Source organism: Aplidium turbinatum, chromosome 16 (genome assembly GCF_918807975.1).
Source record: "Aplidium turbinatum chromosome 16, kaAplTurb1.1, whole genome shotgun sequence".
Taxonomy (NCBI): Eukaryota; Metazoa; Chordata; class Ascidiacea; order Aplousobranchia; family Polyclinidae; genus Aplidium; species Aplidium turbinatum.
In genome coordinates this window covers 20,466,914-20,491,274 of record NC_137487.1, presented here as the reverse complement: position 1 = coordinate 20,491,274, position 24,361 = coordinate 20,466,914, and the positions used below count along the sequence as shown (strand labels likewise).

Below are 24,361 nucleotides of genomic sequence, written 5' to 3'. Positions count from 1 at the left end.
TATAGAAGCCACAACACCGAAACATTATACTCTGCTGTAACATGTCAACTCAACACTATCGTAGTAAAGTAGGTGATTGGTTTGAATTTGCTATAGCTTATAGTCGAATTAATTGTAATTATTACCACAGAATGTGCGTAGGCTACATACTTAATATCAGTCTCCTAATTCTACGCTGACCTGCAGTTGAGGTTTCCATTTGCGACCTAAGAAACTCTCACAAACAAATCTTTGAAAGCGGTTGCCTCAGGCTGCCTGCTTCAACGCAAATATGCGAAACGATCTGGCTCAGCATTCAGCAATAAGTGACAACTCAGATGGCAAAGCTCATTTTTTTGCATTGATTTGACGTCTGTGGATGCTGAACCAATGTCAGCTACACATAAAGTAGTCATGCCAATCGATCATTAAGTAAGCAGAAACAAAAGCCGGAGACATTGTCTTTTATCTCTTCTCAGTCTTGTTTTTGGTTAAAACTTAAAATTAGGACTAGTGCATGAACATGGTACTGCTAATTTGCATTCATCAAATGCTGGCATTTGCACAACGATCTAACCTCTTAGTGTAATTTATTAAGTTAAGAATCGATTTCGCTATAGTAATAGCATCTTCAGCTAGCACATGTAAAAAAAGAAGAAAATTTGAAAAATATTACATGAACATTACTGAACAAGCAATGCTTGCCTGGAAACCCAGAAATCAAGTCACAGGTGCTGTTCAAGTTCATTTGCTATCTCTTTGCTTTGTTATTTTACTGTTAAAGTATTATGTAGCCTATCATGTGTTTAATTTATGTTCCTGATTTTGGTGTTGTTTGTATGTTTGGATGGCAGTTGACTGTGGTCTTTCGCCAGCATCCTTGTTGTGCAAATGTGTTTTGCGTATTCTTGTTTTTTCGCCAACAAAACACAATAAATTGAACTATTATTGACACGCAAAGGCAAAAAGTGATAGCCTAGCCTACCGCAGTTGGATTTTTTCTCTTACGTTTACGTCATAACAGCAACGAAGCGTCACTGAAGCAGAGGTTGCTGCAAGTGCAAAACACCAGTTTGTGGGTCGTCTCGCCGATTTTCAATTGAGCTGCTTGCCGAACAGTGCTTCAACGTTGCTTTGCTCATGGAATTGCTTCAAATCATCAACTATTTTCTTGAATACAAGAACATCTTGAAAGAAACAAAAACGGCTTTGCTTGGAAACGGACCAAACCAAACTGGAAGGCAAATTTCGAACATTGCAAAAAAACTGGCAACCCAAAATCACACAGTGTTCATTTCAGTCGTTTTTATTCGTGATCATCACAGCGACAACAATCACGTCAACATAGCAAAGATCTGGAGCACGACGTTCCACATGACTAGCCACAGTGCTTGGCATGGTGACTACATCACGGAAGTTATAGCGAGAAAGTTGGTTACAAAATAAAGCGCTTTTGCGAGGAACAATATCCACACCAAAAATCTGCTACAGGATGTGTGACACTATGAGCCAGGCGCGAATCTAAGAGTTTTTTTCGGGGAGGGCCAGAAAATTTGAAAATCAATTAAAAAGAAAGAAAAAGCTAAACAGATATGAACAATGATACTACGACATAAACGATATGCTAGAAAATAGACATTAAAACAACCATTTTCATCAATTGTGATGCCGAGGGACTAATATCAGCTGTTTAGAAGCATATCAAACCATTTGATGCGGAAACATACAATTTTTCACAAAATTTTGGGGGGGGCCCAGGCCCCCTGGGCCCCCCCCATAAATCCGCGCCTGCTATGAGCAATGTATGAACGTCACTGCGAAAAGTTGTATGGTGCATAATAAATTTTAAATGCCTGATAGGTACAATGGTACATACTTTCCAGTATCTGGAACTGCATTGCTCGGGGCGCCTCACGGCTTTGCTAACTATACGCAGCAGCGCAGCTTGGATGATAGCTGGCTCATTTAGGCTTACAATAAGTCAGGTAATTAAACTACCTACAGTACTGGACAATTTATTATGGATTTTTTTTGGACAATTTTACAGCAAATCTCAATTTTTTTATTTTCCGATAACTGAGACCTCGGAAATAATTGTAATGGTGGCCCTAAGCAAAGATGCTGCAGTTCTACACAATCGATATTCAACATCACGTAATAATGCCGGATGGTGATGTCATAATATCGCAAGTTTCTACTACAATGCTAGCAGTTCAGTTGAGCCTTTGTGACGTCTATTATGACGTCACATGTGACACTGTTGAATACCGATTGGGTAGAATTGCAGCATCTTTGCTTTGGGCCACCAATACAATTATTTCCGAGGTCTCAGTTATCGGAAAAACAATAAAATTGAGATTTGCTGTAAAATTGTCCAAAAAAAAATCCATAATAAATTGTCCAGTACTGTACTGTATATTAAATACAAAGCCATTGCTTGTAGCACTTCCAATATCAAGTTAAATCATTCACAGTGTTTAGAATTCTCTTTCATTTCACCAGATAAACTTTTTATCTTCTCTGTCCAAAAATAGCCCACGTTGCATAGACAAGGAAAGCTTTATGACGTCATGATACATGCGGATAGCGAGAGTGGATTCAATACTAAGATGAACAACATGATGGAAAGCAAACATTGGATGGGGAAATATTCATGATGGGACCATTAGGACTAATCCACTACACCAATACTGTGGGATGGTTATACAAATAGAACATTGAATGTGGCAATAATATACATGGACTATCCCACATCGGCTGACAGAAACATCGGAGCCCATAGAAGTTTACACTCGAAGCATCACACAGGATACGAATAGATGATAAAAACTTAATTTCTTTGTTTTAAAAACGTTTCTGACACAAATACAAGGAGATAAGCAACGATTGAAAAGCTCTAAACGAAGTCATCACAGTGAGGCGTGAAGTCATAATTAGGAGGCAATTACATATCAATTTCACTAACGTTGGTACAAAATACAATTAGATCCAGGTAATGATGTCATGGCAGAACGTCAAAGGTAGGCAACTGATGATGTCACGAAACCACAGGAAACGTAATGAAGATACAAAAGTGCAGAATGAAGCGTAGTGAGGTGAAGATGCAACCGCAGAGCCCCGTGCATCGCGCGGAGGGGCAGTAGACTGTGGACGGGGGAAACCACTTTTGCATCGCGAAGCGGTGAACTCGCGACAATGAAACAATGAAAGCGTTTGTACACTCGCTTCAAACTTCCCCCAATCGCAGATATTTGAAAGAAAACATCGTATACACAGTGAGGTTACTCGTGTTGATAAAGGTTTGCAATGAATCTGCGCGACCAAACAGAGTTGGTCCGCCGTTTCATGTAATACGTAACCACCCTAGTCGGCAGAGGGCAGCATAGAAAGATTCAAATGGCGGCCAGTCATGAACAATCCGTTGAAGCACGCAGCCATTGATTGTGACGTCACATGCGTTCGTTGACACAGATACTTTGTAAGGAAACAATTCATAGAGTAAGTGCAAGGCGGTGATTTACATAAATAAAATGTTAAAAGCTTTCAAAGAACTTTACACAAAAACTTTCGATTCCTGATGAGGAATAATGCATCCAGCAAGCATCCCAGACAGAAAAATCCGTCATTTTTACACTGATTCAACATCTGCAGACGTTGAATCAATGTAAAAATGACGGATTTTGCTATCTGGGATGATGCTTGCAACAGGTTTGGATGATTAATGTCGCTTGGGTGAGATTGGCTGATCTCTGTGGAGAGTGAGCCGTTCAGAAGGACATTATCATCTTGGAGGCAAAGTCATGGTTCTCTACAACAGTTGGCTGTCACGGTTGAACGATTGCGGAACCGCCACAGGAGGGAGCGCGAGACGACGGCCCAAAGTGATTGACTGACCTGGGGATGGGACTGAAAGTAAAAATAATAAATTTATAAGCAGTTCATTGATGAAACGACAACAATATACCAATAACAAAGCTAAACTTTACTTTCATGAGTTTCAATTTTAAAATGTTCTTATTGGTTGGCTTGCAAGGGAATGTAAAGTAGCAACCACACCAAGCAATACCAGCAAATGGAAGCGCTGGCATTAAAGTTAATTACGTTATTAATTATGAAGTGGAAAAGGACAACTCCGCCACAAAGGCTCAAACAAGTTGTAGGTTATTAGAGACAGGTCACGGGTCAACCTTAAGTGAAACACAAGATGTCTCCATACCGAACCTATCACAAGTTGCAATTCTTCGAAGCAAATTTTAAAACAAAGAGTTGAAGTAGAAAATTATCAACCTCAAGCAGTGTCGGCAATAAATGTCTAAAGTGATTCACATTGGCAATACCTGCTGTGTGATGATGGCATCTACGACACATGCAACTTTAACTTCGTTTGAATAAATTGTTTGGAAATGTTTTAGTTCGCTTACCCCTCCTAATGTCTGACAAAGCAGGATAACTGGAAGAGAGAAAGTTCTTCTTTGGGGGAATTCCGGGAGGTGGATACTGTGTAGACACACCAAACTGCAAGGGAAGCAATTTCACAGTCAGTCAAATGAGGATCAACACCGTACTTCAACTCGTTGTCTACGCGGTGACGTGTTACTAACATAAAAAGCTTCAAGCGTCAACAAATTACAATTTGTACTTAGGGCATCCCACAAATTAGCAACGATAGACATTTAACATCCACTCAATAAAAGTAATTGCTGCCAACTACAGTGAAATAAAGAATACACGCGAGGCACTTCGCAACATCGATGACCTGGAGGCTTGGTAACTTTTAAATCAACTACTGGACTTGTAAGGCTTACACAAACTGTTCCATAAGTGCTTGCACAAGTTACAACTCCAATACTTAGAAATTATAAAAGAATGTTTTGGTTTTCATTCCATAATTGTAGTTACTGTAAAATACTTGAAGCTACTCATCATCATTAATTTCTTCCTCTCGTCGAGGGTTGGATGCAAAAAATCGCCAAGTTTCTCTGTTGAGTTTTATATTGCAGTTTTATAATCAAGTCCTGATCAGTCTTTAATATCGCTGAAGATACTATGGGGTCAATTTTAGTTCCACTTTGCTGGAGCCCTCCTAAGCACAACATCACAGGATGGATCACAACACCAGTTCTTACTTTGTGAAGGTCCACGCTCTGATGGAGGAACGCCTTAGTCTTCTGCGCTTCTTGCTTCAACTTCTTTGTAATCGCTCTAACGAGATCCCTCGCGTGCTTCAGTTTATAAGCTAAAAGGAATGTTAAAGGTCAAAAAAAAGAAAGGTCAACAAAGGGAGAGGTCAAAGATCAACAACGGCCAATCAGACAATTGGGTGAGTTGAGTAACTCACATCAGGCCTCCATCACGTCTGAAATGTGGGTCCATAGACAACGGACTTTAATGACAGTATCAGCAACATACAGACGTTGACACAACGTAAAAGTAACTTAAAGCATAAGAAGACGAGTTGGATGTCTGATTGAAGTTGTTCCGGTTGTAACGAAACCCTGTAGGCGTATTTATAATCTGCAGGTCGCCGCAGCAACCACGTGATATTGCGAGCGTCTTTCTCGAAACTTTCTGATAGCCTACCAAGTAAATTAAACAAGCGATTTGGTAGACGCAAACTGGCATAATGGTTTGATCACTAATTTTGATGAGGTGGGCTCGAGTCCCACCGCTACCATTACTTTTTTTTCTTTAATTACTGAACAAAGTTTAAAGCGAGAATCAATTCTCCGTCTGAGTGCTAAAAGGGTGACAAGAACTGCAGTCAGCTGGTTTATACGAAAAATTATCGTATCTTTAAGGTGTCTACCGGTCAAAACACTCCAACTGCTGCAGATTACAAATACGCAGCCGTAGACCAGAAACAGGCTTAGTACGGGACCTGCGACTACGAGTAATCATGCTCCTGGTGTTGGATTAAAGCGGGCGCGTTGTTTCATTCTAAGATATCAAACAGGAAGATTTAAAACTTGGTATTTCCACTGAAGAGCTTTCATTAACTCAATTTACACCTAAATCCATCAACTCCACTGTGTGACTAAATAGCGGGAAAATTAAGAGGTCGGGGCGATCCCATACGAAGCTACCTGGGAACAACCATAGCGTATAAATGCGATCACTCCACAAACTAGCATCTGACGTCATATTTGGTTATTTGTGACGTCATCTGTGAGTCCTACGTGGCTGCTTTCTAACCTTTAAACCTTGCAACGACGTCAGAAGTGAAAAGAGAACACGCAATCCATTCGTCATAATCATGAATAAGGTCCAAGGGCGTCACACCGCTGATGTTCTTCCTTCGTATGTCAGCACCTATGACGTAACAACATATACAATCTCATTATTGTATTGTTGTGTCACAAATCGCTCATACTCAGACAGCACAACCGGACCATTTTTACTTGATTCAACGTCTGTACACGCTGAATCAAGTAAAAAAGGAATGATTTTTTTCTGGATGGATGATGCTTTGCAAAAAATAACTCAAAAAATCGATAACTGCCGGTGTAGCTTTTGCTGTACATTGTGACGAATCTTTGTTGAAGCAGCAATCGGAGAGGTTTGCCATCGCCCAATGTCGGACTTCATCTTCAAACTGATGAGGAAGATCTAACCTACCTCGCTCTATGAGGATGCTCGCTCCGTGGAAGTTGTTGGTCTTCATTGCGTCAAATAGAGGAGAGCATTCTTCATCATTCACTCCATCCACGGCGGCTCCTGCATCCATGAGGACCTGGAGGACGTCAGTGGATCCCGTCATCCTGGTGGCTAGGTGGACACAACTGAAAACAAAATAATCTTAAATCATTCGCTGTTTCCACTTCAAACAAAAACAACAACGTTCAACAAAAACAACGATTCTACCACAATTTGAAAAAATAAACTCTAAGAATTTTTCCCACAAGAAAACGCCAACAAATAGTTCATTATAGTTGCAACAAACGTGAAAGCTACTAGCCCTGTGACACGTGAAACAAAACATCTTCAGTAGTCAAACCTTCGTCTTATTTTCATAACCTACTGAAGTTGTTCAAGATGAAGCAAGAGGAACGTGAGGTACTTACGAATCTCCTCCTTCATACTTGATGCTGACTGAACCTCCATTGTCCAGGAGAAACTTTGCAACATCCGCTCTCTCGTCGGGGATCAACTCCTGGACGAGGAGCTTGTACATGAGATGATCAGCCTCCTGTGTTTTGAAGGGCAGCCCTGCACCAACCAACCTGGCGACGACGAATCAAAATTAATGCAAACGTTGAACAAGTTTAGTAATAGATTGAGTTTCGTATTTAGCAGCATGATCGTTGCTTACTGCCTGATGTACTGATCTACATCAGACTAAAACAGGTCGTTCGTATCTACAATTGTGAAGGAACTTTAGACCGAGATGACTTTTCATCCTCGACTTGCTACCAAATGTGTGAGATCAATGTATTGAACGTGGTGTGTTGAAGTATCAACAGATCTTCTGGCGGGTCAGACAACAGATGCAACTCCCTTTGTAGGCTCTTACCCCAAGGTGGGACTCCTTATAATTTGGGAGCAGGACTGGACATTCCAGAAGGAATTTCATCATTCCTGAGTATCATTATAGGCTATCATTAAAAAGCAAGATGGAAGGATGACTGCCTCCACGTAAAAGGAACGACAAAAACGTAAATGCAACATAATATTGCATTAGTTTATATTATAAGTTTTTGAATGCGAGACTGTCAAAGTAAAAAATTCTGGAATCCTGTCATTTTTTGAATTTGTTTTGTGTGTTGTATAACAAATCGCCCTTGTTACACTTGCAAGCGTTAATCGTAGGCCTATTTTTAAAACCGACGAAATAAAAGTTTTCCTTTTTCTCGGTTTGGTGGCTGTGCATTTTTAAGATAGTGTTTTCGAAACACTGTTTTATCGATGCATATTTTAAACGTTTTGGTTCTGTCATCTTTTCCTTTTGTTGGAGCCGATTTCGTTTGTTTACTTAATGTTCTCTACATGTTCACGTCATCAATGAAAAATGAATGGAATTGAATTAGAATCTTATGACGTCATTTCCACCCACCACTCTGCGCATCCCAGGTAGTTAGCAGCAATCGCCAAATAAGGCAAGCTCGGTGGGGAAGTCCCGGATTCTTTGACGATCTCAGATTGGATGATGTCATTGTTGTCTTGCATCATCAACTCAATGACATCTTTCCGGCCCTGCAATCATGATGATGTCATTTCACTGGATGTTTTCCATTGATTGTATTAACTTTTGAAACTAGCCACACATTGGACGCATATCATTAGCACAGGCTTCAAATCGGGTGCAATGCAAAGCAATGCTGACCAATTAAATACGAAAGACTTTATATAAGCAATTCTAACCAGTGGACAAAGTTCCGGCCAACCACGCCAGGTAGGCTACTTGGTTGCTAATATGAAAGCATCTAACATTTTTTGCTTTAGGACATGGAAGTTGAATGCACTTTCCACACAACCACCGGACTAAAGTTTCGAACCTGTTACCTCTTGAACTTACCTGCATGGCGGCGCAATGGATGGGAAGAAGACTTCGTGAGTTTCTGTGAAGAATGTTCGCACCACGTGACATCTGCCAACCAATCATAATGCTTACATTTCATTCAAGAAATTGAAATAGTTTGTTTGATATCGATAATTGTTTAATTAACATGTTAAAAGTAAAAAAGCAAGGTTTATAAGTTCGATTCAACAATTACTTGGGTTTAGATTGCACGAAGATAATTGTTTAATATCTGTTAACTTCTTACTGCACATCTGAGAAGCTATGATTAAAATCTTTCAACTTTACTGAAAACAAATGTATTCCTTTGGAGACAATCAATCTTTAGACTGTATCGAATTGAATTGTAGGTCATGCATGGGAGCGGGAATCATAAGGGTGGTACGCTATGGATATAAATGATAATGTGATGTATTGAATGTTGTGGTTTCGTATTTTTGACAGCCCATATTCAGTAAAAATTTCGTTGAAATAAACAAGTCCTTCAAAATACTATGTCGCGTCACTATCCTCAATTTGACGCACCAATAGTTTGATCCCATCCAGGAAGCTTGGCTGTCCCTCCTCACCGTAAGCTCTGACGTGCAGGGCAGTGTTGCCCTCGTTGTCCGACGCGTTTATTTCGCCGTTGCTGTTTAAAATCAACTGAAAGAAACGTTAAAATTGATCAAGAACGTTGTGCGTGGATTTCTAGATTATCAACAGACAAAAAGAATAATATTCCAAAACAAAACTTCGTTGCTAAACTTTTCATCAAACTTTCTTATCATTGAACTGATGATCCACTGGGATGCGCGGTGTGACAAAACATTTGAAATAAAATAAAAAATGTCAACTGAACAAAACATCATTTTGAGACCACAACTGAAAGTGAGAATATTTTTTCGAGGACTGAGAAAGTTTTTCGAAATGCCCAGTCCAGGCACTTCCATGCCATAAACCACCGACGGAGACCCAGTCACGCAGGTTGACAGTGCTGAGTTCTACTCGTAATTGAAGCGCTCCCAGTAGTACATAACACGGCCTATGAGGCTTTTAATGGGCCGCTGATTTCACTGGTACGGTGATTAGCCATTATTGCTCGAAATCGCTTTCAATATTCTTGTAAGTCTTCCTAACCTTCCCGTGGCCGTGCAATGTACAAATATCTCTCCATATGAAGTGTGGTTGCATGTAACTGTCCATTTACTAAACCTTAAAATGATTTTAAAATCTCTTCTTAATACGGTTTTCAACCGCACTCCATGAGAGTTGAACAAGCGTCGCTTGATCTTCTCCTCTCGTTGCTCGTCGTAATCAGTAAGGACTTAAAAGGAAAGAAACCAATAAATGATTTATCCCACCTCCAAAGTCTCCCTGTCCTTGGCTCTATGTAGGGGGGTGGCACCTTGGTAGTCCTTCAAATTCACATCAACCCGGATCTTCAGGAGGTCCTGTTGGAATCAAATCAGTCATAGAAGAAGCAAGCATCTACACTACAGCATCTTAGTCATCCCACCACCATATCTAATTTATGAAAAGTGAATTTTTACAATTGAATAATTATATCTTCACTATCACAGGTAAGGTTAACATTGAAAATGATGTTTCCTCAATAAATCGAAAAATTTCTTAGCTACTGGGGTAAAGTTGAGAAGACTTCCAACAAACTGCAGACACAAAGTAAATTGTCATTAAAAACTTGATTGCCAAGCTTGGGTTACAATTCCAGGGGTTGCCAGCACTTACCTTTATAGCGGGGACATCGGCAAAGTGAACCGCTGTGTGGAGTAATGTGCTCCCCTTGATGCAACGCGCGCTCACGTCCGCCATCGTGCGAATCCCAAGCAGGTGATCTTTCACGATACGCCTCAGTGGTTCCAAACGACCTCTAGTAACCTCAGGAACAGTCATTGACCAAAGGTGACCCAACTCTGTAACAATGAGGTCAGGAATAAGATTCCAATTACGCTGAAGCTGCATTTGTCATTGCAGAGGATGAAAATGTCTTCAGATGACGAAGCCCACGAACAAGCGGTTTGGCTCGATAGAGAATTTTGGACAATGAATAAATCTGATGACGCGGCGCACTTACGTCCCTCGACAACACGTTACGTTAGTGACGCAACAATGGCGTCCTCACCTTTGAGAGACGCCTTCATCTCGTCGTGACGCATGACGTCGAAGGCGGTTTGGCAGCGGAAGTTTTGAGTTCCAGTCCTGCATCCCCATTCGATGAGCATCTGTATACGGTTAGACATGTATACTTTACATACAGGCAACTGAGTTTCATAACGATGTATTTGATAACAGAATGCATCTATTTAAACAATCTGAACAATCTAATTACAGTTCTTGGAAAAGAAAAAAAACAACCAGTTTGAATATGCACCTATCAGTTTGTGGTATATCTAAATCTATGACAAATATATTGAACAAATGCAATGAAGCAAAAGAAAAGATCAATGCAATTGATCAAAACTACCTGCCCGACTTTCTTGTGCAGTCCCTCCGCGGCGTAGAACAGGGGGGTGCACCCTGTGGCGTTCTTGCTGTTTACGTCACATCCGCTTTCAAGTAAAAACTTGCAAATATCCTGTGGAATCATTGAAGCGTGACCATATTGTAATGATTAGAAGGTCACACAAAATCATTGAACCGTGACCATATCATTGACATTTCAGTGATGTGGCAATTTAAAATTTTGACTCACAAAATGTCCGTATTTAGCTGCAACATGCAGAACAGTGTTGCCGGTGTTGGCTTCTTTCGAGAAAATAAAGTCAGGATGAGAAAACTTGAAGAAGACGACCATCTTCTTCACGACGTCATAATCACCATCGCGAATCGCCTTGAAGAGGAGCCGCTGCCACTTGGTGGTGTTGCCGGGGAAGACTTGGTACAAAAAGCTGAAAAAAAATTCAACATCAAAGTTTTTCACGCAATCTGAAAAACAGTTCGAAATTTCTGCACATTTATATTGATTGGTTCAAGCGCCACCTTGACCAAAGCACCCAAAGAAACCAGCAGATAAATCAATTTAATCTAGAAAATAACATCTTTCTTGGATGGGACAAAGCTGCTATCGGCTCTAGCTCAAAAGACACACAACCAGCTTTAGTGCTGAAGAGTTCTAATGAACGAAAATCGGTTCCACAAAATAAATTAAATTTTATTGAAATACTATTGTGAGTGTTAGCCTGGTCTAATGTTTTAAGGTTCAGACTTGAGAAAAAAAGCTATTGATTTGTTTTCTTAGTGATTGCTTTCTGTATTAGGTAGATCGCCCATTTGAGGAAGTGTCATAGTACCAGATCTCCTTTTCCGGTTAGTTTTTCCCACTTTTGATCAACCAGCTTTATCACTTATCAGTCTGTAGAAAAGTAATCCCATAATTACAATAACTTTGACCGAAGTTTAATTTATGAAGAAAGTGACGAATTTCTTGTCGATCTGACCATTTGTGCAGAAAAATAACCCTGAGACCCTTGCAAACTATTAAAGTTTATTGTCTTTGAAATGTCCTCACCACGTATTGTCAATAGAGTCATCCAACCACCAGGAATCAAATAGTGGAAGTGGACTCTGCCTGATGTATGACCCAATCACTGAGCTGACTTCATATGAACGGCTTTTAAACCGGCTCCGTGACGCCATTTATGATGTCACAATTAGCAAAATGCTTAGCTGACAGTTTTTTTCTGCAAGTGATAACAATGATGACGATATTAATCGAGATCAAGCCTGTTGAGCAAATTAAAAGTTCTGCTAAATGTTGTTTCAGTTTAAGTCCGACGTTCAACTTCAAATAATTTGATTTCCTAAATCTTGTTCAGTCTCAATATCCAAGAGCTGTCCTTTGTACAGAAGGATTTGCACTGCTGGTGCTGCTTGACGAAGGCGAAAGACACAGTAAACCACCCCACCAATGAGCTGGAACATTGCTCAGTAGGTGTACAGTCGATTGGTCGACAGGACGTTAGGTCGACAGAACAATTCATTTTAGGGTTAGGTTAGGGTTAACTAACCCTAAAATGAATCGTTCTGTCGACCTAACGTCCTGTCGACCAAATGTCTGTCGACCAACTGACCGGGTACCGCTCAGTATACTATCACTCATATAGATTGCTCTCATCTCTCACACTCATTTGCACCTGGATAATGCATCTAAGCATCGATCAGCAGTCAATAGCCAGCCTCCAATAGTCATAGCCAGCCAATACCAGTGACGTCACACCAGCAACTCACGCTATAATGTTTCTTCCTACTTTTTTTAGCTCATTTCATCAAGCCTCTTTCTATGATTCTACATGTGGAAGAAAACTTACGGTTGCCCGAAGTAAAGTTTGCCGCCGGATTATGGGAATCCGTCATTAAAGACAAACGTTCGCTTACTAAGATCATTATAGTCAGCATGCTAGCTGCTAGTTATTGAACTTAATAATAACAAACCAGAACGCTAACTTGCAATCAAGTTTTAAGAAAAATCTTGAATTCTTTCATGAGCCTGATATTATACAGGTACCTGATATACTCTTTCACGCTGCAAGTCAGTCTAATTGCTGTTTTCCACAACTCCAAGCAAAGCAATTTTAGCCTCACCCTGCTCGATCTTTCACCACCGCCACTGATGCCTCGCAAACAATAGGCCCTCGACTCGAGAGCTCTTTACTGACGCAATCGATAGAAACGCAATACAAACTTTCCATTCTTCACGATATTTCCCCAATAGAAACACAACGTGTGTTTTAATTAGTCAAATCATGGTCAAACTATACAGTATACGAGTACATTGTGTTCATGTTAACGTTATCTACATGAAACCAACCGACACAACGCGACGAAAAACTACTTTTCCTGAAGAGCTAAGAAATAAAATAGAAACAACAACTTATGACGTCACAATACAACCCCTCCAGTTGAGCGCCATCAGCAATGACGCGCATTACAGGGAAGTTGTTTGACACGCTCCTGCGTCGGGTTCAAACTATGACAAGTATTGCATGGACTTATTCCATCAAAGTTATTGCAAACATTTCAATAGTTGTGTTCAATAGTTAGGTAAATATTTCAATAGTTATCTAACTCTTTCAGTGCCAATGTCATCATGTCTTTATCACGAAACAAAGTCAACTCTTTGGCAAAGCTAGTCATCTGATATTTTCACATGTATGTATATTGTATAGTACATATATACTTCCACACACAACTTAGCATCTCAAAGCTCTTCCCAGTTCTTGGTTGTATATTTGTGACACAACAAACTAAATTCATTGCCAAACATTTCCATGAATATTCCATGAAACAAACAACGTAAAAACAACATTGCGCATACGTTGTTAAAAGATAACATGTTTATTATTAATTACATGTATATCGTTGACCGGTAATAAAACCATTAATTATTACCACTATTATTCAAACATGTCATCGTCCGCCCCGTTAGCTCAGTGGTTACGCGCCGGGCTCAAGATCACGCGGCGCAAGTGCGACTCTCGGGGTGTGTGCTTGAGCAACGCACGTTAAGGACTGCTCTCCATTCAACGGCACCTAGTGAATGGAATAATTTCCCGGCAACAAGACTTCAACAATCGAAAAACTTCACTCTGCCAATCTCGGTGACCAGCCCTGTGTCAGTGGGTCAATGCCTCTACAAGTATGCGAAACTACCAGGAATAACCTAGCAAGGCTTTGTCAGTCCGAGAATAAAGATTCAAAACCAACCAACCTATATGATATTCAAACAAACAGCGGTAACATGACTTACATTGTCCCGGCCTTTAACGTTTTGTTGCGTGATGTACTTTCAACGTAAATCTGATGTAAAAACACAGCTGTTCAAGATCTGGTGATAGCGTTGTTTTAACATTAACATAAATTAATTCAATGCAAATACGCTCATTCTCTAGCAAGGTCACATAGCCGGAAATAACTCATATCCATCCCATATACTTAGTATCGGCCTCATGCAAACATAGTGAGCTTCTGCCATTGCTCCATATCATCGTCCCATATAAACTGGAACAATTTAGCAGGACAGAAGTTAATAGAAACACGATTTCAAAGTGGTGTCAATTTTTAGTTTAAAATTCCCATCAGTTTTAAACACCCACCCATAAATTGTAGGGTTGGGCCCCTCTGCATGCATGACGCATGCTTACCTCATACTGGGGGTAGCGTGATGGCTCCACTACCACCAGTTCGTGCCGGGGGAGGCCCAGAATGTCGCGAATGTTAGAGCTGTCTTCCGCCCCTGTAACGTCAACATTACTTATGACGGAACTTTAACATTAAAAATGAACAATGACATGAAAGGAAAAATCAATGAAAACAAAAAAAAGCAAAAAAATATTCAGACGAAATTAGAAAGAAATGGAATGAAAACGAACCAACAATAAAACGAAATACTCGGTAGATGGCGCTTCAGAGGCTAAACCCCTGCAAATGTTGGAAAACGTCTGATCGACACTTCAGTTCGGTATTTCTAGCATCACAGAAAAAAATATGTCAACATAGGATGTAGAAAATGGTAGAAGCGACAAAATGCGAACATGCTTGAGACCGGAATAAAAAATAGGATACGGCCGCAACACCTTCAAATATTTAAATATGATAAAGCTTTGGTAGCAAGTTTGCTTTGTTGAACCATAATGTATTACACACAAAAAATATATAACATAATAACTCAAACGTATTCGTTTGAGGACACACGTAAGTGTCGAAAACGTTTGAGTCATTATGTGATATATTTTCTTGTGTGTAATACATTATGTTAAACCCGATAAGGTTATACCCTTACTTTGTTTTGTTTGTATATTCAAAAATGAAAAAAAAAAAACGGAATCGGAAAATAAAACAATAAACGCTTTCTATAAAGATCAGCCGCGGTGCAGTATGAAGAGAGCTGATGGTCGTGAGGGGAACACATCTTGATTTGATGCCTTTAATTCTTTATGAAGAAGAGAAAGGTAGACAAAGGAAACACCACAAAGAATCCTACCTACCGGTGAAGTCATCAAGGAATTGGTTGTTCTTCTTATCCCTGAGGACGATCCTCCGATCTGGGGTGCATGTCTCCCTCTCCTTATCGTAGGATCGGTAAAAACCTGCTCCTTGTGTCAGCTGGAGGTTAATGGCCACAGACATACAGAGATCGTTGATAGTCATGCTCCTGGAGGAATACATGGGAGAGGATGGGGTAAGTAATTTTTGAAACACATAGAAAGGAGTCGACATGTGGCGAGAGCCCTGGATTGACGTTCAATAGGGCGCCGGTTCGACCCGCTCAAAAGCATATGGCTGTGTCTTTGGCAGGACTAACACGTGTTTCTGCAAACGTTAAATCAATGTAAACCAGGATTGATTTACTGGCAGAGTACGGTTTTGAAATCCTGGAAAATTGCTGTGCAGTCTCAATAGCGCTCCTGTGCGGCCGAGTGACAACTGTCTGGCCCACGATGGAAAGGGCGTCGGCTCGACACCAGGTGGCTCTTGTCACTGTCTAGACTAGGCGATGTCAATCTAATCACTGCTTACGTCACTGGTAACGTGCAGACACACAAAGTTCGTTGATAGTCATACTCCTGGAGGTATACATGGTAACATGGGAGAGGTTATCTCATCACTTTCATCACTAAGCAGACAACTTCAACAAGATGTTGTTTGTTTGTCGTATCCAGGCTTACGCCTGGTCATTGAAGATTTAGATTAAGTGGACGGGAAGGCAAGGAAGCCAATCTTCGTGTCCACCTTCAGGCATGACTTTGAGTGTCTTGCCAAAGACACAGCTGCATGCTCTTGAGCGGTGTCGAACCGGCGGCCTTTCGAACGTCGTTCCAGGACTCTCACCACTCGGCAATGCAACCGACAACAAGATGTTGAGAAGCTAAAACGAAGACCTTTACCTCGGTAACTTCACAAGATCGAACCTCTCCTTCATCTTCGCTGAGATGATCTGACGAGTTTCCTTCTGTACTGATGCAATGTGATTGGTCCATTCGTCTATGAAAGCTACGTCATAGGTGTCTTGCAGAGTTGCCTGTTCTAAATTAACAAATTGATTAGGATTTACGAACTCATCGGTTTCACTGGAATATCCCACACAATGCCAAATATCTAGTTTTATCCCACTATTAAAAAGCAATGTTGCAAATTTTGAAAAATTCTGAACCATTTATTACTGTGCAGTGTGCACTTAAAGTGTTTTTTTTTTCAGGTAATGATATGCTTCTTTTTCATGCCTCCACATGCTGTATATTGTGATGATGGTGGCTATCCCTAGTCCTAGAGGATGATGGACAGGATGGTCTTCGCAATAAAAACGCTAACGGTGAGTTGTGTAGTTTGTAGGGTGACACGCATACAATCACATTTACACAGATGCCTCATCTGCAGCACAGTTTATTGTTACCACGTTGGTAATTTTCTAAGGTCGCTTCCAGTTCTTTCTTAGCCTTTAGTTCCTGTCGACTATTCAACTGTGCCGGGAACTGCATAAGTTCCGCATCCACCTCTTGGACCAACAAGGTGAGTTCCTTCTGCAATGTGGAGCAACTTTACGTTAGCAATGACAAACTACAATTTGAAAAGATTCATGTTTCGAGGTGAGCTCAGGAAACAGGATTTGCAAGTCAGTAATTTATCTAGAAGCTACGATAAAAAATAAGTTGGCAGTATGAATAGAGTGTCCGCCTCTGGGCCAGTGGACGTGGGTGCAAAATCTTAGTCGGGGGATACAGAAGATCTCATAAAAATCACTTTACATCATATCCACTTTTCCCTCATCTTTGAGAGAATGAATCGAGGCCAATAATGAACGTACTCGGCTGTGCCTCAATGGGGTCTGCTACTATTCGGTGAGTCCGATTCGATGAGTTCCTAACCCCTAACCCTTAACCTTAACTCCTAACTCCTAACCCTAAAACGGCAATGATAATTAGGCTACGGTACCCGATAATTTAAAACAAAATTCAAAAAATCACCGAATAGGGATTCGGACACCGAATTGGACTCACCGAATCGGACTCACCGAAACGGGCCATTCCGGCCTCAATGAGACTGAAAAATTGTCTGCTGTGTGAAGTCCTTAAGGTAAAACATATCTGAGGTGGATAGTTCCAATGGAGTGCGGGCATGGACAATCTGGAGATGGTAGAAGAGCCGCCTGGCTCCAGATTAAACAAACGAGTTTATGTCGGAGCATTGTTAATGGCGTCTTCGTCGAATCTAATGTTGCTCTATAAATAATGTTTCCACAATTTCACTCACCAGTCGTCTAATTACCGCCTTCGATTGTCTGAGCTTGTATGACGACATAAAAAAGAAACAAAGATAGGCGCATAGAGACTTAGGGTCGGCCTCACTCAGGTCGGCCGAGCCCATCGGGTTGGAAGCCCGAAGCATCTTTCCAATGACGCTCAATGCGAGGTTTATCGTCCACCTGAATGGACAAAGGTTTATTAGTCCTCTAACTGTGCATCTGCATTAGTTGTTGAAAAGCGTTTTTTTGCATCATGAAAGGTGAAAACAATCGACCCATAGGGCCTAGAACAAACGTGATATATGGATACGAAGATGCTTGACAGTCATTCTCATAAACAGTTGAAACATTAATGAAAAATACGTGAAATTACTTTTACGTTGAAAAACTTCTCTTGCAGCTTAATCCAGGTTATGTTAAGTGCTCATGGAGATGTAGACAGATTCACTGACACAACCAGTTTGATGGCAGTCAACACATATACGTATACATGAACATGACGTCAGTTAGAGTTAAATGTTGTTTTTTACAAAGCACAATAGAAAGTGAAAACGTGATTTCAGCTGAACCAATACCATCAAAGCTTACATTGTTTCGATCATTGCCACAATTCACAAGATTTCTTCGACATTAATTAACCAAACAACCAATACATAATTTATGAAATAAAGTTAAAATTACTGAAACTGAAGGCTGATATGGGACAACAGACACCAGCTTCAAAATCAGCGGAATTAGGTTTGTTCCAAAATCTGTGTACACCAGTGTCAGTCAAAACAGATGAATAAAGCGTCGTAGAAAGCTTTCCTTCAGAAAAACTATGACTTTGATCCATGCGTGATCACCATGGCGACCAACGATGCCAGTTCAGGGCAGTGCACAATGTTGGGACAACTATACAAGGAATACCTGTCGTTGAGCATCACTTCTGTCGTGAAGGTTCCTGGGATGAATGAGTTGACCAATCCACACAAGGCTCTGCTGTCCACCAGGTCGTCCAAGCTGAACACTGTAAACTTGTGTCCTTCCGATACCCTCTGCAGGAAGTATAAAGCTTCACATTAATAACGGAAGCTATGACCGCATAGTGAAGCACCTTGTTTGTTGTTGAATATGGGATATCAATTCAATTCATCTTTCAAACAGAGTCGCAATGATAATTTTAGGGTCGTTAAACAAGTGAAAGTGGGACTACATTGGGTAGTTTACACTCCAAACCGCCCACCAAGAGACGACATAGGAAAGTATTTTCTGAAATGGGGCAGCACAATAGAACAGTTTGGAAAGCCCTGCAGTAGGCCTATATACCATTGGTTCAAAACCAGGCTGTGGCCCTTGTTTAAAATGTGAAGAGTGCACAATTTTCTCCTTACAATAATGTAAGCAGCACATGGCTGAAGGTTGTCACGTCACACAAATACGAAAAAGATGAGAAAATGGTTATTCGAGCGAGCCCTGAACTCAGGACCCCTTGTTTATAAAAACTAGGCATCACACTACTGATTGAAAATAATTTTAAAAGCAAACAAAACAATTTAAAAATTTTGAAAAACTCTAAACCGACTTGTGGACATTTTATTAACACTACCAGGTCCAAATAACATCCAACAGAGAAAACTCTTAACGCTCAGTACAGAACAAGCACGTCATTTTTTAAATGCTCGTATCACTTATTGCGTCACAATGGAATACGCGTGGTTACAGTACAATCCGTCCATTGTTGACACCGCTTCAAACCATACAGCGGAGGGCAGATATAGGTGATGTACACAATAGTTTGGATCGTATTAAAGCGTCTTTCTACCTCGAAACGCGACACCATGGCACAATGGTTTAAATCGCTTCTCCATTGTTTGTCTTGCTATTCGTGCCTTTGTTGTCGAACGACTTTGTGAAAGCGATATATTCCACATTAGGTGGCTATACTACTAAGTTTTGAGCACATCCAAAACAACAAATGATGTAAATAGAAAGTCAACTTTTCATTAACAAGCAATGACAAAATTAAAGCAAGAAAACAAAAAGTATATGCATGCAAAACATAAAGTTCTTTCTGAAGTCTCACAACCTGTTAGCCCATGGCAGCCCTGCTAGATCAACATGAATTGGTCGTGGTGGTGACTCGCGCTACCACAGCGAGGACCATGCAGAAGATAAGATGGTTTCATCATCAGTGGCTGATCCTATGACGTTTGAATGTAAAAACCCTGATCAGGCTGAAGCTATTCAGCTTATGGGATTGATTGGAAAGATCTTTTCTTCGGTTTGACACGGTTTCAAAAATTTCACCCACCTGCAGTTGAGAGTTGATCATATCAATGATGCATTCATCAGGGGATGGGTAACTATACCAGCCTCCACGGGGTAAATGGGGTTTAACCGACTTCATGTCGTCAGCACCCGGATACTGGTCGTAGCCTGGAAACATAGTGTGCGTCACCAAAGGTCACCAATGTACCTATATCGTGAATGGAAGATTAAAAGTGAAGACTTGACTTGCAGCTCATTCTTGCTCAATGATCAGGGGCCCACAGCGATGACGCGAGAAACATGGCAGAGTTAGCTTTCTATTGCCTTGACAAAAGTTTGTTTCTGGTGTTATGTTAGATTCTTAATGCCGCATGCGAACGGCGACGCAATGTCCCAGCTGAGCTACAAATAAGTTTGTAAGAGTGCAGTGTGGTTGACTGGGTGATGATACTAAATATATATGTCTTGTCGCTATTATTATGTAGCCTACTGGCGTGCGAGTTACTATATATGTGATTGGTACGGCTGATAAAGTAAAACAAAAAACTGAGAAACTGCTTTAACAAACGAATCTTCGGTATTCAATGAGGATCTATGGAATGTGTTTGAATGAAGCTCTTGACAAGCACATACTTGGCTATCACAAATGAGCCTTTGTCTGCGATTGAAGAAATTACAATACTTATCAATGAGGCGCACTTACTCGGATCCGGGGAAGAGGATGAAACGTCCTCTACAACTTGCGCGGAAGAACCAAATCCGGACATCATGGAGTCCGATGTCCTCGTCACTCTTTTCTTCTTCTTTTGCTTTGGTGGTGGCTCTGGTGTCCACTGGAAGAGTTAAATTGGCAGTTTATGAACATAGTTTTCCATTATTCATATTAAGTGGTGGAAATCACGATGTGATAAAACCGTTGTTATGGCAATGAAAAGACAAATAGAATATGTTCTGTAATGGTGATACTGCCAATTTGCATTTATCAAATCCTCATGTAATGCTATGGTGTTAAGTTTCATTATTACTAAATCACACCAGCATACCAATTAACAGAGAAAGGTCGTAAATCCTTGTAAGTCAAAGGTCGCGTTCATTACTACCAGGTTACATGATTACGTGAGAAACAAACATGTAGAAACAGCAGTGTTCCTGCGCATAAGTAACAAAGTGAAAGCTGAAGCCTTCCAACTTTCTAGTTTTTCGATATTCGAAAGAATGATAATACGCTAAACGTAAATCTGAATGGATGAAAACAATTTGACAATGCGAGTTTGGAATACGGCAGTGACAGGAAAAACGAGAAAAAGAAGACCAAAGAAAACCTGGGATGACACCGAGAAAGTTGACAAAAAAAACAACAGAAAATTGAAAGTGCCAACGATAGAGATGGAGGAGTCGCTGCAGACAACTGGATGACCCTGATGTTTCAGGATAAAGACCAGGCCGCTTTGAAGCAAAATGGATGATTAATGATGATGACTACACGAATCCGTCAGTTTTGGACACAACAGAAGAACTGATTATCACACTGGTTGAGAAACTATTGCACTTTCTTTTAATAAAACTTCCGCCACTAAAAAGGTAGCATCGTGAAACCTCAGAAGCTATTGCTGCAAAAACATTGTACAGTTTTAAAACTGTCACAAAATTAATTTTCCAAACAGCTTGAGCAATAGCACTGGTTGATTTTATGTTGTGAACAGTCTCATTCAATTTTAAGATAAAAGATAACCACATTCTACCAAAACAAGGGTTTAGGACTTGAATCTCAAAACATTAATGATTCGTCCAGACAGCATTTGTTTAGCTAAATTTAGTCCGCTACAAACCTCCCACCTACTGATGTTGTGGTTTTTATATCTATGTTGTTTATTTATTTGCGCATTCAAGACTCTTAAGAAGCACTTCAAAATGCTTCTGTTTGCAAAGTCTTGCATGGTCTACAGCCCGCTCGCTACTTTACCTAGGCATTACGAGCCAAGCAGAAGTTCGATTTGCCAACTCTCACTTATGAAAAGTGCAATAAGGCAACCACAGCTTCTTAGCTGTCATTCTCAGAATTGACTGTTTTTGCATGAAACTAAAGAGAACTTAACGTATAAAACTCCTCAAAACGTTGCTCACAGATAACTCGAGTTCGGCTTATCAGCTACGTGCATAAGGCTTAAAAGCATAATTTTTTAGAACCAGGGCTGAGAGTGAGGATTTTGGCATTGTCCGGAGTCGGCCAGTTATAACTGAAATGTCGGAGTCGTATATTTTCACCCCATTCCACAGCCCTGCTTAAAGCTGGGCAAATGTTATCATAGAAATTGTTAAGATTAAAATCTTCAATCAGTTTGATAACATGGAGTACCCGGAATGGGATCCCAGATAGCATCTTGTCATCATCCAACTGAAGAAATTCCATCCGTTCCCATGTGAACCAAATATCATGGGCGACCAACCGCCAGAGAAGATCGAACACCTGAGATGGAAAAATAATAAGACAAAGATAAATAACATGATGCGCTCTACTGGTGCAGTGGCCGAGTGGTTAGCGCATTGGGCTCGCAGTCGAGAGCCTGCATGTTCGACTCCAGTCACCCGCACTTGCTGTTGTTTCTCTGGGCAAGAAACTTTACGATAATTGCCTCTACCCAGTGATCGATTTCGAGTAATGGGTAGTACCAAATTTAAGTCATAACTCATAAGTAGAGTAGACAACCGAAAACAGACATTGCCGTCGGCTGCAGCGTGAGTCAGGTGTACGTCGGAAGGCGTACACCGATGCATAGCGCTCAAGTCCGCTTTCCCGCAATGCAGGATAAAGATATAACAAACAAACAAACAAATCAAGCTAAACTATCACACGATGTATAAAGTGACAATCTCCTTTTATATTCTGATTATGCTGAAAATTGAATGAGGCTGTTTACTTGGCATTTAGTTAAATAACATGATACGTTCTACTGGTGCAAATGTCACTTTATATCATACATTGTGTGATAGTTTAGTTTAATTTGCACCAGCAGAACGCATCATGTTATTTAACTAAATGCCTGGTGAACAGCCTCATTCAATTTTAAGATAAAAGATACCCAGTAACCACATTCTATCAAAACAAGGGTTTAGGACTTCAATCTCAAAACAGTAGTAGTCATTTGTCAAGACAGCATTTGTTTAGCTAAATTGAGTCAGCTACAAACCTCCCACCTACTGATGACAAACAAAAATGATAAAGTGACAAGTAATGAAACAATGACTTCCCTTAAAACATGGCTTATGATTTGAATCTCAAGAGATAAGCAGCAATTTAACATATTCATCTTAAAATACAGCACTGCAGTTAGCTGTAAACCCACTGAGTTCTAGAAGAAAATGTTTCAACATACCTGTTGGTAAAGAGTTTGCTTCATTTTACCACAGACACATATAAGTAACCAACAACACACAATTTCTTTAAAAATGTTTTAGCTCAAGCGCAGGAATGGGCAACCGGTGCTTTTGCAACACATGACACTCACATGATCTGCTGCTTTCATAGCAACCAATCGACAGTCGATCTTAACCTCATCTGGTAAAACTTCAGACTTCTTTAGTTCAGTCACCATCCATTCTACTCGAGTGGCTTTCTGTGCTTGGGTCAAACCATCAAAGGACTGAAGCTTCTTCAAATTTTTTCCAGTTAAACCTAAAGTCACGTGTAAGTTTGTCATCACGTCAGATAATTATTACATAATATTAAAAGATTTTGATTTTAATATTGTGTAACCATCTATTTAAAATAGAATTTTTATGCATATTGATAATATCGGAGTTTGCTTTATTTGTTCGTTTTACGTATTTTTTAAATTTTCTTTTTTACATGTGCTAGCTGAAGATGCTATTACTATAGCGAAATCAATTCTTAATAAATTACACTAAGAGGTTAGATTGTTGTACAAATGCCAGCATTTGATGAATGCAAAATAGCAGATAATTAAAAGTTAATTTATTCACTTTTTTGTCAGCAGCAAAAGAATTACCACAGATAAAAACCGATTTAGATTGAGAGAGAATTATATAATAATTATCTCTAAATCTTTGAAGTCTTTACAAAAAGTCAGTTGTATAAAATTTGTTTCATACAACAGTCAAAGCAACAACTAAACAAGTTCACTCACTGTGCAGCATCTGCTGTACATGGCAACCTTTGGTAAGATCCATCAGAACATTATTCAGCAATGTATCATAAGGGCCAAGACGTAGGTTAACCCAAGCCGTAAAGCCATTTATTCTCGTTCGTAAAGACATTTTAAGGCAATGGCTGACCCTTTGCAACCAACTACCAAGCTATTAAAAAATAATTTAAATGAAAAGTTTAATAAAAAATGTAGCTATTTGGTATGATGCGAACT

At 40.1% G+C, this 24,361-nt stretch overlaps 1 protein-coding gene across 1 annotated transcript; it reads right to left on the bottom strand.

The window, feature by feature from the left end:
* Positions 1-1,275: 1,275 nt before the first annotated feature.
* Positions 1,276-24,257, bottom strand: LOC145785697 (uncharacterized). The gene is made up of 26 exons (XM_082597392.1): positions 24,128-24,257; positions 23,489-23,655; positions 22,339-22,449; positions 20,686-20,815; positions 20,026-20,150; positions 18,642-18,769; positions 17,741-17,912; positions 16,884-17,010; positions 16,378-16,516; positions 15,478-15,644; positions 14,635-14,726; positions 14,241-14,290; positions 11,187-11,382; positions 10,959-11,069; positions 10,617-10,716; positions 10,223-10,407; positions 9,838-9,927; positions 9,020-9,139; positions 8,492-8,563; positions 8,030-8,169; positions 7,041-7,199; positions 6,595-6,758; positions 6,172-6,288; positions 5,106-5,215; positions 4,401-4,494; positions 1,276-3,885 (listed from the first exon to the last, which is right to left on the bottom strand). The coding sequence occupies exons 1-26, from the start codon at positions 24,255-24,257 to the stop codon at positions 3,788-3,790; spliced, it is 3,294 nt and encodes a 1,097-aa protein (XP_082453518.1). The 3' UTR covers positions 1,276-3,787.
* Between the last annotated feature and the right edge of the window lie 104 nt (positions 24,258-24,361).

What these genes read in the sequence shown, in the direction of transcription:
- LOC145785697 (XM_082597392.1), bottom strand. Translation starts at nt 24,257, where the DNA reads ATGTCTTTACGAACGAGAATAAATGGCTTTACGGCTTGGGTTAACCTA. An exon ending in AGGCGGTAATTAGACGACTG is followed by an intron (nt 17,011 to 17,740) that starts GTGAGTGAAATT and finishes TCCACATTGCAG; the next exon opens with AAGGAACTCACCTTGTTGGT. An exon ending in CAGCTAAATACGGACATTTT is followed by an intron (nt 11,070 to 11,186) that starts GTGAGTCAAAAT and finishes ATGATTCCACAG; the next exon opens with GATATTTGCAAGTTTTTACT.